The sequence below is a fragment of the Neoarius graeffei genome, chromosome 3, assembly GCF_027579695.1.
Source record: "Neoarius graeffei isolate fNeoGra1 chromosome 3, fNeoGra1.pri, whole genome shotgun sequence".
Classification (NCBI taxonomy): domain Eukaryota; kingdom Metazoa; phylum Chordata; class Actinopteri; order Siluriformes; family Ariidae; genus Neoarius; species Neoarius graeffei.
Genome location: NC_083571.1, coordinates 79,714,288 through 79,731,387, shown reverse-complemented (window position 1 = coordinate 79,731,387; position 17,100 = coordinate 79,714,288). Strand labels below are relative to the sequence as shown.

Genomic DNA, 17,100 nt, shown 5'->3' with positions numbered 1-17,100 from the left:
TTCTGGGATCCAGACAGACTCTTGCATCTTTCATCCAGCCACTGACGTTTCTGGATTCTGAGTCATGGGGAAAGCAAAAGAATTGTCAACAGATCTACGGGAAAAGGTAGTTGAACTGTATAAAACAGGAAAGGGATACAAAAAGATATCCAAGGAATTGATAATGCCAGTCAGCAGTGTTCAAACTGTGATTAACAAATGGAAAATCAGGGGCTCTGTTAAAACCAAGCAAATGCCACAAAGTATCTCGTCTACAATACGCCAAACAGCACAGAAACAAGCCTCAAAACTTCTGGAACAAGATAATTTGGAGTGATGAGACCAAAATTGAACTTTTTGGCCACAACCATAAATGTTACATTTGGAGAGGTGTCAACAAGGCCTATGATGAAAGAAACACCATTCTTACTGTAAAGCACGGAGGTGGATCGCTGATGTTTTGGGGATGTGTGAGCTACAAAGGCACAGGAAACCTGGTTAAAGTTGAAGGAAAGATGAATGCAGCACGTTATCAGCAAATACTGGAGGCAAATTTGCACTCATCAGCCCGGAAGCTGCGCATGGGACATACTTGGACGTTCCAACATGACAACGATCCAAAACACAAGGCCAAGTTGACCTGACATTGGCTACAGCAGAACAAAGTGAAGGTTCTGGAGTGGCCATCTCAGTCTCCTGACCTCAATATCATTGAGCCACTCTGGGGAGATCTCAAGCGCGCAGTTCATGCAAGATTGCCCAGGAATTTACAGGAACTGGAGGCTTTTTGCCAAGAAGAATGGGCAGCTTTACCATCTGAGAAAATAAAGAGCCTCATCCACAACTACCACAAAAGACTTCAGGCTGTCATTGATGTTAGAGGGGGCAATACACGGTATTAAGAACTGGGGTATGTAAACTTTTGATCAGGGTCATTTGGATGTTTTTTGTTGTCATTATGATTTAAAAATAGAAAACACAGTTGTTTATCAATAAATGGCTTCACCCAACCACTAACCGTGAGTGGGGAAAAAAAGTTTGTGTGTTATCATTCATATTCTCTGAAAAAAGGCCAAGAAAGCAAAAATTCTGCCAGGGTATGTAAACTTATGAGCACAACTGTTCAGAAGTTTGGGGTCACCCAGACAATTTTGTGTTTTCCATGAAAAGTCACACTTTTATTCACCACCCTAAGTTGTAAAATGAATAGAAAATATAGTCAAGCCATTTTTCTGGCCATTTTGAGCATTTAATCGACCCCACAAATGTGATGCTCCAGAAACTCAATCTGCTCAAAGGAAGGTCAGTTTTATAGCTTCTCTAAAGAGCTCAACTGTTTTCAGCTGTGCTAACATGATTGTACAAGGGTTTTCTAATCATCCATTAGCCTTCTGAGGCAATGAGCAAACACACTGTACCATTAGAACACTGGAGTGAGAGTTGCTGGAAATGGGCCTCTATACACCTATGGAGATATTGCACCAAAAACCACACATTTGCAGCTAGAATAGTCATTTACCACATTAGCAATGTATAGAGTGGATTTCTGATTAGTTTAAAGTGATCTTCATTGAAAAGAACAGTGCTTTTCTTTCAAAAATAAGGAAATTTCAAAGTGACCCCAAACTTTTGAACGGTAGTGTATATATAAAACTTATGTAACAATGTAATTTTTGACCTCTGTGCATTTGATGTACAACATGGAAACCTCCATGTTTGTCTTTTGCTAGCAAGAAGCTGTGATGAATGATGTCTGTTTTCTTACTCAAAACAGTGAACTATAGTCAGTGTTACAGATTTAACAAGTGAATATGTATATATGTTGTATATACAATATAACTCACTGGAAGGTAAGAAGTGCTATGTTGTTTGCTGTTGACGGTATGAGCATCCATGTTGATTTGATGTCAATCCCTGAAATCTGTGGAAATTATATTTAAGAAGAGTATCCTGAGTTCACGAGTAGGAATTTTGAGGTGAGGGGATATTTTCTTTGACTTGTCCTTGATGGAGGTCATGAATTACAATTTACAGCTTCCAATCGAATGCAGCCTAATACTTTAAATACAATGTAACAACATGCATTTCATCAAAGTTTGGCCCAAATGATTTTAATAGTAATAGTGCATCTCAAACAACTAGAATATTGTGAAAAAGTTCGGGGGTTTTTTTTGTCATTTAATTCAAAATGGTAGACTTTCTATATTCTATATTCATTACAAATAAAGTGAAATATTTCAATCTTTTTTTTTTTTGTTTTAATTGTGATGATTATGGCTTATAGCTCATGAAAATCAGAAATCAAGCATTTCAAATTAATCAAAAAAGGATTTATAATACAGAAATGTCCAACTTCTGAAAAGTATTTTCATTTATACCCTCAGTACTTAGTTGGGGCTCTTTTACCACAAATTACTGTATCAGTGTGGTGTGGCATGGAGACGATCAGCCTGTAGCACTGCTGAGGTGTTCCTGAAGCCCAGGTTGCTTTGATAGCGACCTCTAGCTCATCTGTCTTTTTGTGTTGTCTGTTTCTCATCTTCCTCTTGACAATATCCCACAGATTCTCTTTGGGATTCAGGTCAGGTGAGTTGGCTGGCCAATCAAGCACCGTAATATCATGGTCTGCAAACCATTTGGTAGTAGCTTTGGCACTGTGGGCAGGTGCTAAGTCCTGTTGGAAAAGGAAATTGGCATCTCCATAAAGCTCATCAGCAGATGGAAGCATGAAGTGCTCTACAATCTCCTGGTAGACGTCTGCATTGACTTTGGACTTGATAAAACACAGTGGACCAGCACCAGCAGATGACATGGCACCCCAAATCATCACAGACTGCGGAAACTTCACACTGGACTTCAAACACCTTGAATTCTGTGCCTCTTCACTCTTCCTCCAGACTCTCAGACCTTGATTTCCAAGTGTCATCTTGGAAAAATAACATTGCATTTACATTCACCTGTGGATTATATTTCATAAAGAATTTTAATGTGTGTTTATAGTGGGACAGACCAAAATGATTTGGGGTCCAGCTCCTTTTTAAAATCTTTACTTATGTCACAGTGTAATAGGTTAGAGTTGTAATTGGACTGATTTGAAAAAGGCAGTACGTCATAAAACAATCTCATGGAAATGCGGCTTTAGTGAGAAATGTATGCAAAACTACAGTTTTCAAATGATAACACACATAAATGCACAAGAATGTGCACTAATACCCAGACATTTTTGATGCAACTTATATGATATTTTAGACCAGGGAGTGATGAAATTAGTGGTTAGTACACGAGATGTCTCCCAAAAACCCATGGTACTGGTGGCAATTTTGAACTCGGTGAAGGCAAGAGAGAAATCTGCTTTGTGTTTTTTCCCCCCACCATTTGTAATGATATAAAGAAATTATAATATATGAGTCACTTGTTCTCAGACTTGGATTTGGCCTAATATTTTACATTAAGTGTATCCTTAACTGGATTTCCTGTTGATTTTTTTTTTTTTTTTTGTAGTATAGACCATAAGCCTTTAATTAGATATGACCTCCTAGTCAGTATGTTATTCTCTTGCTCTTCTCATGGGCAAAGTGACAATTAAAGGCCTGTAATGTCGTCTGTCTTCCTTTACTTCCTTATTTAAACTGCACTCCCACCCTGAGAAAATTTCAGGATGATCAGAAGAGAGATAGAGAGAGAGAGAACGAACGAGAGAGAACAGCATGTTTGTGAACTTTATCTGAGACACCGCGCATAATGAAGAACAGAAGTCTTGCTGTGTTTATCAATCTTTATTTATACACATTTCCTTGAAATAAACTCAGCCCTGAGACCATGAATTCTATTTATCTCGCTCTCAGGACTAGCACATCAAATAACCAGTATCACAGATTTTCCTTTTTAACCACACAAACTAGTAGAATGCTGAGAAGACAAATCAAACATGGCCTTTTTTAGTATTAAAAATGTGGTGCTGAATAATTAAAAACAGATACCCTGATACTATCCAAGGACCAAAAGTAATTTTCGAGGTTTTTTGATAATAACCATATTACTCTGGGAATTTTCTGTGGTCATTCTCTGATACCTTCAGTATTTTGGCTGCAGTAGTTTCTTGAGCATGTCTTGAGAACTTTCAAACCACTATGTCTATCCATTCAAGCACACACACACACACACACACACACACACACACACACACACACACACATTACATTTATATTATTATATAATATTAAGCACTTTTCTTCTTCATTATAGCAACATGTAGGAGTCACACATACCGGTAACAGAAAACAGTATAGTAAGTCAGAAATGTACAAATGACAAACATGTATCCATTACAAAAAAAATTGTATGTTTGTTGTGCTTTCTCAGTGTTAAACCTGTGCAAAACATGTGATGTAATTTTGTCTATTCCTGACTTGAGTGTTCCTACAGTACGAGCCACTTTGGCATATATTCAGTGTGCTAATCTGAACTACACCAGAGAAAAGCTCCATTAGAGAACGCAAAACTGGGCTTGATCTTTTAATTTGGAAGACAACAGTGCCATCTAGAGATTAACAACTGTCTACTCAATAATCTTTGAGCAATCATTTGAACATTTACTGGTATCCTTGGTCTACTCAAGGATCGTTGCTTCCTTCAGTCCAACACAAAGCATGCTACATCTAGATGCCTTTTTATGCCATCATTAAAGCTTCAGTTTCAAATGACTAGTGTTAGTTACTTGAGTAAATTGAATCCATTCAGTTAAACGATTATTTCGGTTGCACAGTTTGCCGAAATGTGTAGTTTGATCATGCAGCCCAACAATACTCTTGCATACAGAGCAACAGTGAACATCTCCAACTTGGAACAAATGACCCTGAATGGGACTCTGTGAACTCAATGCCAATACCAACACCAATACAATACAATCAGCTGCTAATATACCAATTTTTACAGATTAGTGATTTTGCACAAAAAGATAGACTCAGCCACAAATGAAGCATATGCAACCAACACTTCGTTCCAGAGAAGATGGATTCAGAAGCCACATGGTTGAAGTTACACAGGATACAGATAGAAGTGTATATGTTATGGCAGCTGCACAACCCAAAACTAATAATAATCCATCCATTATCTGTAGCTGCTTATCAGGTACAGTGTTGCAGGCAAGCTGGAGCCTATCCCAACTGACTATGGGCAAGAGGCGGGGTACACCCTGGACAAGTCGCCAGGTCATCGCAGGACTGACACATGGAGACAAACAACCATTCACACTCACATTCACACCTACGGTCAATTTAGAGCCATCAGTTAGCCTAACGTGCATGTCTTTGGACTGTGGGGGAAACCAGAGCACCCGGAGGAAACCCACGCAGACACAGGGAGAACATGCAAACTCCACACAGAAAGGCCCTCATTGGCCACTAGGCTCGAACCCAGGACCTTCTTGCTGTGAGGCAACAGTGCTAACCACTACACCACCGTGCCGCCCAATAATAATACTATTTATATATGAAAATTCCCAGCAGCTAAGAGTTCATTGTCAAACGCAAGGGTCTGTCATACAAAGGGGCAAGCTGACTATACTACAGAAACATGCAAAAGAGAAAGTACGTGGGCCAGAACATCTGGCAGAATCCACACTGTGCTATGTCTAATAAGCCTAAATGTATTCTTAACACAACTGCCGTTTCATTCATTAGGCATATCAGAACACCAGTAGAACACATAACCATGATTGGTTCTGACCATACACTCATCGGTCACTTTAACAGGAACTTGTTCTTGATTCTAGGATTCCTGTTCCTGGCTGCAGGAGTGGAACCCAATGTGGTCTTTTGCTGTTGCATACTGAGATGCTTTTCTACTCACCACGGTTATAAAGAGTGATTATATGAGTTGCTATATCCTTCCTGGCAGCTCGAACCAATCTGGTTGTTTTTTCTCTGACCTCTCTTATCAACAAGACGTTTTCATTCACAGAACTGTCGCTGACTGCACACAAGTTCTGATGTTTTTTGTTTTTCGCACCATTCTGTGTAAACTCTAGAGACTGTTGTGTGTGAAAACCACAGGAGATCAGCAGTTTCTGAAATATTCAAACCAGTTCATCTGGCACCAACACCCATGCCACAGTGAAAGTCACACTTTGAGATCACAATTTTTCCCATTCTAAATCAAATCAAATCAAGTTTATTTGTATAGCGCTTTTAACAATAAACATTGTCGCAAAGCAGCTTTACAGAATTTGAACGACTTAAAACATGAGCTAATTTTATCCCTAATCTATCCCCAATGAGCAAGCCTGTGGCGACGGTGGCAAGGAAAAACTCCCTCAGACGACATGAGGAAGAAACCTCGAGAGGAACCAGACTCAAAAGGGAACCCATCCTCATTTGGGCAACAACAGACAGCCTGACTATAATATTAACAGTTTTAACAGGTATAACCCTCAACTGTCCTCATGGGGCCGTCCTTCACAGGAGCGGTGCGATAATAATAATAATAACTATAATAATAATAGTAATAACAATTACTCTGGGACTTTAACATACAGACATCTGTGCCTATCCAAGCTAGGAGACCCGATGTGGTGCTGGTTGACAAAAAGAACAAAGACTGTAAGATAATCGATATTGCCGTCCCAGTAGATGCAGGCATCGCCGAGAAAGAGAAAGAGAAAGTCGAGAAATACCAGGACTTGCGGAGAGAAGTAACACGACTCTGGAATATCAAAGCAAAAGTGATCCCTGTGGTGATTGGTGCGCTTGGCACGGTCACATCCAACCTTGCTGTACACCTCAAGTCAATAAACGTTACAACAAGACTCGAGCTCCTACAGAAGGCAGCTCTGTTAGGAACTGCACGCCTTCTCAGGAAAGTGCTCGAGGCCTAAGGATACGAGATGTAACCTGCCCTCAGCGCTAAAACTTTTTAAGACCCCCAGCTAGAAATAGCTGTGTGATGAAAACATAATAATAATATGTTCAATTTATATAGCGCCTTTCTCAAAACCCAAGGTCGCTTTACAATAACACGCAGGAAAAAAAATGAAGTGAACATTAACTGAAGCTCTTGATTTGTATCTGCATTATTTTATGTACTGTGCTGCTGTCAAGGGATTGGCTGATTAGAGAACTGCATGACTGATTAGCTAACTGGAAGCAGCCATGGCTTGAAGGTTAGAGAAGCAGCCTTGGGCCCAAAGGGTTGCTGGTTTGAGTCCTGGGACTGGAAGGAAAAATGTGAGAGGAGTTGAGTGAATGAATAGCATTTTCCCCTCCCGCTGTATCGTAGCTGAAGTGCCCTTGAGCAAGGCACCTAACCCCTGGGTGCTGTAGCATCGCTGCCCACTGCTCTGGGTATGTGTGTGTTCACTGCTTCACATGGGTTAAATGCAGAAGAGGAATCAAGCTGTGTTTATGCGACAAATAAAGGCTTCTTCTTTTTCTTTATAAAATAGCAGGTGTATGGGTGTTCCTAATAAACGTGGCCAGTGAGTATAGATTTCCACATTTCATTTAGTAGACATTCACCTGGGTGTACCTGGGTTTTGTTTGTTTGTTTGATGAATGGTTTCTGGCTTGACAATCCCAGCAGTACATCTTGAGCCAGTAAAAGCTCCTGGTCTTTCATGTGGAAGTGCTATGACTAAAGTTTATCAACAAAGACTCCCTTCACTCCTACGTGGACTGTTCCCTGGCTTAACATCATGCATGATGGCCTTTTTAATGCTAGACAGCCATTAAGGATGCAGTCATGAATGGCTACAAAATGCTCGTATGCAGGCTTTCTACACTTAGCTGTGATGCTATTGGTATTGCACTTCCTGTCGTGAAACTGGTTATGTTGCACGGCAGGACATTTCTATGTTTCCTGAATGGTCGGCACTTGTCAGCCATATCACAAAGATAAGTGTCACTAGTAGAGCGTGTGCACACCCTAAGGTGTTAATCCAGGACAGGTTTTCTCCTTGTAAAGAGGGGTACTGTAACAACTGATGCTTCCAGCAACAATGAAGGAGCATGTGCAAAAACAAGAGAGCAAAAAGTCTAAATATCATATAAATAAACTCAGTGTGGCTAGTGCTGCAATATTTGCAGGAACTCCTATAGGGGTCAAACATACTAGTGAGGCCTGACAATATCATGCTGGTGTTTTACATCACCCATGAAGGGGGCACCAGATCACACAAGAAAGAAAATCCAGGAAATGGACAGATGCTTCTGCCTTAAGAGCTGCCAACCTATTTAGCCCATTCAGTCAGATAGTGAACACACGGTCTACTGTGTCACAAGGATGGGCAAAGTGACAAGGTGGTGATTCAGCTAATGTGGAAAGCTTTGTATGAATATGAACAGCCAGACAACTGTCTGATGTGGTTCACACACAGGGCAGATACAAAGCTTTGGGCCAGGATGCATTAGCACATGATCTACTAATTTACAAATCTACAGTTATATGATTTTCTGATGCTACCACGACTGTGGATGAAACTACACTGTATCCAACAGATAATGTAACCAATCAGTGTTGATGATAGCCCCATTCTGGCCGAAACAGACTATGGTTCTGTCTGTTGTTAATGTTACTGAGAGACCTGACGGTTCTGTGAAAAGCGTCAGCTAACGTCTGTGTTGGGAACTCGAGTTCATACTGTATCACACCCACGTGCAATGAACCGGTGCTACAGGTGCTCTAGCCCCTGCCCCTTTTCTGTTTGCTGTCCAAAGTGCCCTTTTCATAGGGACTGTTTTGCTGTTTTGGTTTTTTTTTTTATATTTGTAAAAGATAAGTTAGCTCCAACATCAATATTCTCTACAATTTGACAATCACATCACACACATCACATTATCTCTAGCCGCTTTATCCTTCTACAGGGTTGCAGGCAAGCTGGAGCCTATCCCAGCTGACTACGGGCGAAAGGCGGGGTACACCCTGGACAAGTCGCCAGGTCATCACAGGGCCGACACATAGACACAGACAACCATTCACACTCACATTCACACCTACGGTCAATTCAGAGTCACCAGTTAACCTAACCTGCATGTCTTTGGACTGTGGGGGAAACCGGAGCACCCGGAGGAAACCCACGCGGACACGGGGAGAACATGCAAACTCCGCACAGAAAGGCCCTCGCCGGCCCCGGGGCTCGAACCCAGGACCTTCTTGCTGTGAGGCGACAGCGCTAACCACCTAACCACTACACCACCGTGCCGCCCCAATTTGACAATAATATATGAAATTATAGATTTATAAAATAACGTTTTTCTATGTAAATGCGGGCATCAATCCGTGACGTCATGCATTCAGTGAACCTCCGTGCAGAAAGCGCATGCAGGCGGTTGACAGTGGGAGACAGTGCGAGGAACGGCATGGTAAGGTCACACTGAAAGTCTCCTTTCATTTCTTATCTGAACATGCAATATTGTGCAGCTTAGAACACAACAGTAAATGCGTAGGGTTGTTTATCATTTAATGAAGCCGCCTAGGCTATATTTAAACCGTTTGCTCCATCCATTTCATTCTTGCCTCCCCAGTGTGGCATCCATGCTTTATGTGCTCAAGGAGAACAATGCCGACTTGGTTTTTCCAGAGCTGGCTGGGCTGCTGAAAATATATGGAACACTACCTGTGTCAACTGCAATGGTAGAGCGTTCCTTTTCAAAGTTAAAGCTAGTGAAGACAAAACTCCGCAGCCTTTGTCATGAAGAAAGGCTGTCAGACCTTCTTCTGCTGGCAATTGAGAAAGATATCCATATTGAATACAGTGTTGTCATAGACATTTTCAAGAACACGGCAAACCGAAGACTGCTGCTTTGAAGAATACTGCAGCATTTAGATGGCTCTCACTCACACACACACACACACACACACACACACACACACACACACACACACACACACACACACACACAGAATGTTCAGTTGCAATTGAAATTTAGTTTTGAATAAAGTTAACTTGTGTGAAAAATTTGTTCCAAGTGCCCTTTTTTGAATGTTGAGCCCCTGCCCCTCCAAAGGTCTTTGCACGGCCCTGCTGTATCACGCTGTAGCTGAATACAGAATTTCTAACAAAGTTAGACTGATGAAGCCTTAAATTAATAAATCCACTGATCAGCCATTTTATGTGCTTTGGGCAGCACCATAAGCAGGCTCTCCTGTCTAAAAACAGATTAGCCCACTGGGTAAAGGAAGAATAAGCGCATTTGAATGTAGGTCTCTATGTGCGTTTTAACATTAAATGGCATTCAAGACATCCTAAGGCCATCTCCTGAGTAGCACTAAATGGAGCGTGACTTGTGGACATTTGTGAAATTGGAGTTCACAATCTACCTTCACCAGATGTTACACCATGTGCGCACTGTGGTGAACTTGAGTAATTCTCACCCTCAATAAAGAGCATAAAGAATCTGTCTTTGTTCTGTGTCACCTCATGCAGTTTACATATCAACAGTTAAATCTTACCTTCAGCTCCTCTCCTTACATATTACCCAAGAAGGTGTGGAGAGGTGGAGAGGACAGAGCGCAATAGAATGCATCAAGTCATGACATTGCTGACATGGTTAGGGGCAACCTATTTATACTAACACTCAATTGCAGAGAGAGAGAGAGAGAGAGAGAGAGAGATGGTAGCTCTCACATCACCAACTATATTAATCATTCAGATCACCAGCACTCATAATGATCCCTCATATTAACTATGGTACAATTGCCAGTATAGCTTCTACTAAGTAATTTCAGGACCTGCAATACCTTTGGACAAAAGAACTTCAGTAATTCATTCACCTCTAACCATGAGTTAAATAGTTACTTAAATAGTCCTTCAACTTCCTCAGTTTTTGAATGAATTGTATTAATGATGATTGAATTGATGAACTGAAGGAATGAATAAAACACCAAATTACATGACTAAAAAAGCCAAATAATATCACACACATTGAATAAGACAACATCTGATTTACAGTCAACCACGCTGTGTTTATATATGCATCATCACTAATATATCAGAAAACTGAAAATTTCCAAACATTTAAACAACCAAAGAATGTCATGTTTTACTTCTAGAATATTTCCAATGGACTCTGTCACTGCAGTCCATGTTGATGGAGTTTTTGTCTACAAGAGCGTTCTGAATGTAAAACACCACCACAGTATAATCAGCTTTGAGAGGCTGAGCCTGCAAACTAGTACATTAAAAATTCTGGTTTATGAACTCAATCAATTTTAGACCAAAATTACATTTTGATGTTATCCTTGCAGTTATCTTAAAAAATAAAAATTTGGCTATACAGTACCAGTCAAAAGTTTGGACACACCTTCTAATTCACTGTGTTTTCTTTACTTTTATGAATTAAAAGTCACTTCATGTCTTAAAGTAATGATGGATGTCGTTTCTCTTTACTTACTTGAGCGGTTCTTGACATAATATGGATTACTACAGTTGTGCAATAGGGCTATTTACTGTATTTTTATTATTTACTATTTACTGTTTGATCTCAAATGCATTAAGAAGGCAAGAAATTGCACTAATTAACTTTTGACGAAGCACAGCTGTTAATTGAAAAGCATTCAAGGTGACTACCTCATGAAGCTGGTTAAGATAATGCCAATAGTATGTAAAGCGTCATCAAGGTAAACGCTGGATACTTTGAAGAATCCATCCATCCATCAACTGTAGCCGTTTATCCTGTTCTACAGGGTTGCAGGCAAGCTGGAGCCTAACCCAGCTGACTATGGGCGAGAGGTGGGGTACACCCTGGACAAGTCGCCAGGTCATTGCAGGGCTGACACATAAACAGCCATTCACACCTACGGTCAATTTAGAGCTGCGTGCCTTTGGACTGTGGGGGAAACCAGAGCACCCGGTGGAAACCCAGACACGGGGGAGACACGCAAATTCCACACAGAAAGGCCCCTGTTGGCCGCTGGGCTCGAACCCAGGACCTTCTTGCTATGAGGCAACAGTGCTAACCACTACACCACCGTGCCACCCCACTTTGAAGAATCTAAAATATGAAATATTTTGGGGGGGTTTAACACATTGTTTGTTTAGCACATTATTCCATATATGTTCCAGATGTTATTTAATAGTTTTGATGTCTTTATTGTTGTACAATGTAGAAAATACAAAATACAGGAAAACCTATGAATGTGTAGGGGTGTCAAAACTTTTGATTGATACTGTATTTTCTTACTCAAGTCTTAGCCACTTCACAACAAAGCGACTGATTTATTCACATGACTACTGGACAATTGTATTGGACAGTTGTAGCTACCTGCAGTTCCATCTGTCTAGTTGTAAAATATTTTGCTGAATAAATATATATCTTAATTAGCTAAAAACCCGACTCCAAAAAATTTGGGATGGTGGGTAAAATGTAAGTAATAACATTTACTTTATAGTTTTAAAAAAAAGTGTGGGTGTTAAACTCGCCTGCTTCCCATTGAAAATATGTGGCACATTATGAAGCATAAAATACAACAAACGAGACCCTGGACTGTTGAGCAAATAAAGTTGTGTATCAAACAAAAATGGGAAAGAATTTCACATTCAAAACTTCAACAATTAGTGTCCTCAGTTCCCAAACAGTTACTGAGTATTGTTAAAAAAAGGCGATGTATTCAACTGAATATTGCAAAAAGGATTTGCAAATCATTGCATTCTGTTTTTATTTATCTTTTACACAGTGTCCCAGCTGTTTTGGAATTGGGGTTGTACACAATTATTCTCACTACTCACAAATCAAATTTGTTTATTACCTTTGCTGAAAATATAATGCATTACCTTGTGCTACTGTCCTGGCACATCTTGTTTCCCTATAGGCACAATTAAATGTATTACACTCTCTCACACCCTCACTTTAAATAACTGGTTTATCCTGGTCAGGGTGGTGGTGGACCTGGAGGCTATCCTGGGAACAGTGGGCATCGGATGGGATGGAATGGAATGCCAGTCCATTGCAGGACATCACAGACACACACACACACACACACACACACACACACACACAGAGTGGTGCTTGAAAGTTTGTGAACCCTTTAGAATTTTCTATATTTCTGCTTAAATATGACCTAAAACATCATCAGATTTTCACACAAGTCTTAAAAGTAGATAAAGAGAACCCAGTTAAACAAATGAGACAAAATATTATACTTGGTCATTTATTTATTGAGGAAAATGATCCAATATTACATATCTGTGAGTGGCAAAAGTATGTGAACCTCTAGGATTAGCAGTTAATTTGAAGGTGAAATTAGAGTCAGGTGTTTTCAGTCAATGGGATGACAATCAGGTGAGAGTGGGCACCCTGTTTTATTTAAAGAACAGGGATCTATCAAAGTCTGATCTTCACAACACGTTTGTGGAAGTGTATCATGGCACGAACAAAGGAGATTTCTGAGGACCTCAGAAAAAGCGTTGTTGATGCTCATCAGGCTGGAAAAGGTTACAAAACCATCTCTAAAGAGTTTGGACTCCACCAATTCGCAGTCAGACAGACTGTGTACAAATGGAGAAAGTTCAAGACCATTGTTACCCTCCCCAGGAGTGGTTGACCAACAAAGATCACTCCAAGAGCAAGGTGTGTAATAGTTGGCGAGGTCACAAAGGACCCCAGGGTAACTTTTAAGCAACTGAAGGTCCCTCTCACATTGGCTAATGTTAATGTGCATGAGTCCACCATCAGGAGAACACTGAACAATAATGGTGTGCATGGCAGGGTTGCAAGGAGAAAGCCACTGCTTTCCAAAAAGAACATTGCTGCTCATCTGCAATTTGCTAAAGATCATGTGGACAAGCCAGAAGGCTATTGGAGAAATGCTTTGTGGACGGATGAGACCAAAATAGAACTTTTTGGTTTAAATGAGAAGCGTTATGTTTGGAGAAAGGAAAACACTGTATTCTAGCATAAGAACCTTATCCCATCTGTGAAACATGGTGGTAGTAGTATCATGGTTTGGGCCTGTTTTGCTGCATATGGGCCAGGACGGCTTGCCATCATTGATGGTACAATGAATTCTGAATTATACCAGCAAATTCTAAAGGAAAATGTCAGGACATCTGTCCATGAACTGAATCTCAAGAGAAGGTGGGTCATGCAGCAAGACAACGATCCTAAGCACACAAGTCGTTCTACCAAAGAATGGTTAAAGAAGAATAAAGTTAATGTTTTGGAATGGCCAAGTCAAAGTCCTGACCTTAATCCAATCAAAATGTTGTGGAAGGACCTGAAAGGAACAATTCATGTGAGGAAACCCACCAACATCCCAGAGTTGAAGCTGTTCTGTACGGAGGAATGGGCTAAAATTCCTCCAAGGCAGTGTTCAGTACTGATCAACAGTTACCGGAAACGTTTAGTTGCAGTTATTGCTGCACAAGGGGGTCACACCAGATACTGAAAGCAAAGGTTCACATACTTTTGCCACTCACAGATATGTAATATTGGATCATTTTCCTCAATAAATAAATGATCAAGTATAATATTTTTGTCTCATTTGTTTAACTGGGTTCTCTTTATCTACTTTTAGGACTTGTGTGAAAATCTGATGATGTTTTAGGTCATATTTATGCAGGAATATAGAAAATTCTAAAGGGTTCACAAACTTTCAAGCACCACTGTACATCTAGGGGCAACTGATCTCAGTCAATCCACCTACTGGTGAGAGGAAACCAGAGAACTTGGAGGAAACCCATGCAGACAAGTGGAGAACACATACAGAAACTCCACACAGACAGTCCCTCGAGCTCAGAATCGAACCTGGAGCTGTGAGACAGCAATGCTAAAAGTGTACAGTTTGCGCTATTTTCTTAAATACTTAAAATGTCCACAAGATGGAAAATCATTTCTCAAGTTGCAATTGTACTAGAAAATCTCTCTCTCTCTCACACACACACACACACACATTAGCCTTATCTTAAACCTTCTCGGTCTGTTTAATACCACAGTCCCATCAGAAACCTAATCATTCATAACTGCTAAAAAAGCAAGAATCACAAGAGTCAATGCAATGCTGCTATTACTATTGATTCAGAGTAGTCTTAGGTTTGACTTCAACTAAGAAAACTTTATTTTTCTTTATTTTTCTTTATTTCTTTATTTTCTTTATTTCTTTATTTAAACTTTATTTTTCTTTATTTTTTCTTTATTTTTCTTGACTTTATTTATGTATTTTAAATCTGTTTGCTGTTACAGGAAGACAGTATGTAATGACATTTTTATGAATATCCCCATGCCATTTGAAAGACATCAAACGTTTTCTACCACCTTTTATAAACTGCAAATTAATTTATTTGAGCCAATGGAATGTTGTTTTTTTCATGCTTATTTAACCCATCAAACAATCAGTCAATTAAGAAGTGCTTTCTAAACTAAAGCCTATTTCACTTTGGTTTGAATATGAGTAAATAGGGGCCATTTTCATATTGTTTAGCTGCTCAGATTTCCTTCAAGGGGAATAGGTCTGGAACACAACCAACAGGGGACTTAACTGCCTTGCAACGTTCACTCTATAAATAGGTGTTTGTGACAGCACCTTCCAGTATTGGCAGGAGAAATGGCTGGTCCTGCTCTTCATCTACTGAGCCACGGTTGTTTCATAGCATATCTCCAAGCCAAAAGGTAATCTCATTGGCGGTCAACAACATATCAGGTATGCTGATGTATAGCAGGCAGGGTTTGATGGATGTTTACTAGTTATACCTGCAGGATTTTCCATTAGTTACATAGACCGAATGGTTACTATTGCCACATAAAAGTGTTTTAAATAAATAAATAATTTCTTAAGATTGTAAACATTTCCAGCATCAAGCAACAACATGACAGATCTGTACTTACCTAACCAATGGTTGGGGGTTCCCTGTCACCCTGCATTCTAGAGTAATGGGACTCCCCTCTGCTACCTCTTGGCTCTTCAGCTTCTGGGTGAACCGAGGAGGAGCCATTGACCCATCCATACTGATCTCACCAACCTGATGATCATTTTCATCTATTTCTGACTCCATCTCTATCTTGCCTTCAAGACCTGCTCCTTGCTGAACCTCTGGAGAAAACGATGCAGATGATGAAGAGGACCGAGCCTGCTGCATTGCCAATTTATGGCTCTTTGGGGACAGGTAGCCACTGTCCGGTGAGGAGGAGTCATCATCTTCCTGGTGATCAAAGCGGTTAGACCCTTTAAAAATAGAGGAGAGCTCCTCGATAAAGGTGGCAGCCCGGCTGCAGAATTCAGTGGTGGAAGCTGCTCGCTCATTGACCTCCAGACCTCCATGGACCAGCCGGGGGCGCTCCTGCTTGTACACAGGCATGCTGGACTTTTGGTTGGCTGGGGGTTCAGAGCCTGTACGGGTCTGAGTGGGTCTGTTGAGCTGAACGCTTTGACTGGATGTAACCTTGACAGATGTAGCTTCAGCTGGATTAGACGATGCCATTGCAACAGAATTCTGTCGTGTGGTACCTTTGGTTTGCGAATGAAAAGGCTGATTCTCTGTTGCGGTTAAATGCTGAGGGGTGGAGTTTAGGGTAGAAGGTGGGGACTGGAGTGCTGGATCAAATTCTTTGGATAAAGAGGCAGGAATTGGCATATCAGAGACATCACAGGGATCCTCAGCATCACTCATGGCCTCTCGAGCCAGGTCCAGACTGCGGTTAATCTCATCCTGACTTAGAAAGGCAGAGAGTTCCAGAAAGTCCCCATCCTCTCCCTCGAACTCCGCCAAGTAAACTTTGCCATCTGAGGATGCCTCCAAAAACATGCCTCTATCCCCATCCTGAGACACACCCCCTGGAGGACACGCTTCCTTTAGAAGCACTGAGCGGGGGAGTGTGTCATTCCAGCTCCCATCCTGCATCCTACAATGGACAGCAACACAATATAAATGAATCAATTTGAACATTAAATAAATAAATAAATTTGATATTCTTACAGCTGGTCTCAGAGTGTCCAACAGAGACTAGATACAAACTCATACTGAGAACCTGCACTAACAGTAAACACACTCGGAGACCCTTCGAGGGCAGTTGTTGTACAGTGACTCAGACATTCCTTGGGCACAGCTGATGGGTATTAACTAAATATCTCCATGAGTCCAATAGTGCGTCACTGGCATGCAACACTATGTCTGATCATTCTCTCTTCCCATCA

General features: G+C 40.7%; 1 protein-coding gene across 2 annotated transcripts in view; it reads right to left on the bottom strand.

Annotated features, from left to right (window-relative positions):
• palld (palladin, cytoskeletal associated protein) overlaps positions 1-16,808 on the bottom strand; it is a 178,636-nt gene extending 161,828 nt beyond the window's left edge. For both annotated transcript variants that reach the window (XM_060917423.1, XM_060917424.1), the window contains exon 1: positions 15,795-16,808. In XM_060917423.1, the coding sequence (XP_060773406.1) occupies positions 15,795-16,807 (1,013 nt within the window). In that variant the 5' untranslated portion in view covers position 16,808. The remainder of the gene's footprint in view (positions 1-15,794) is intronic.
• Positions 16,809-17,100: the final 292 nt, after the last annotated feature.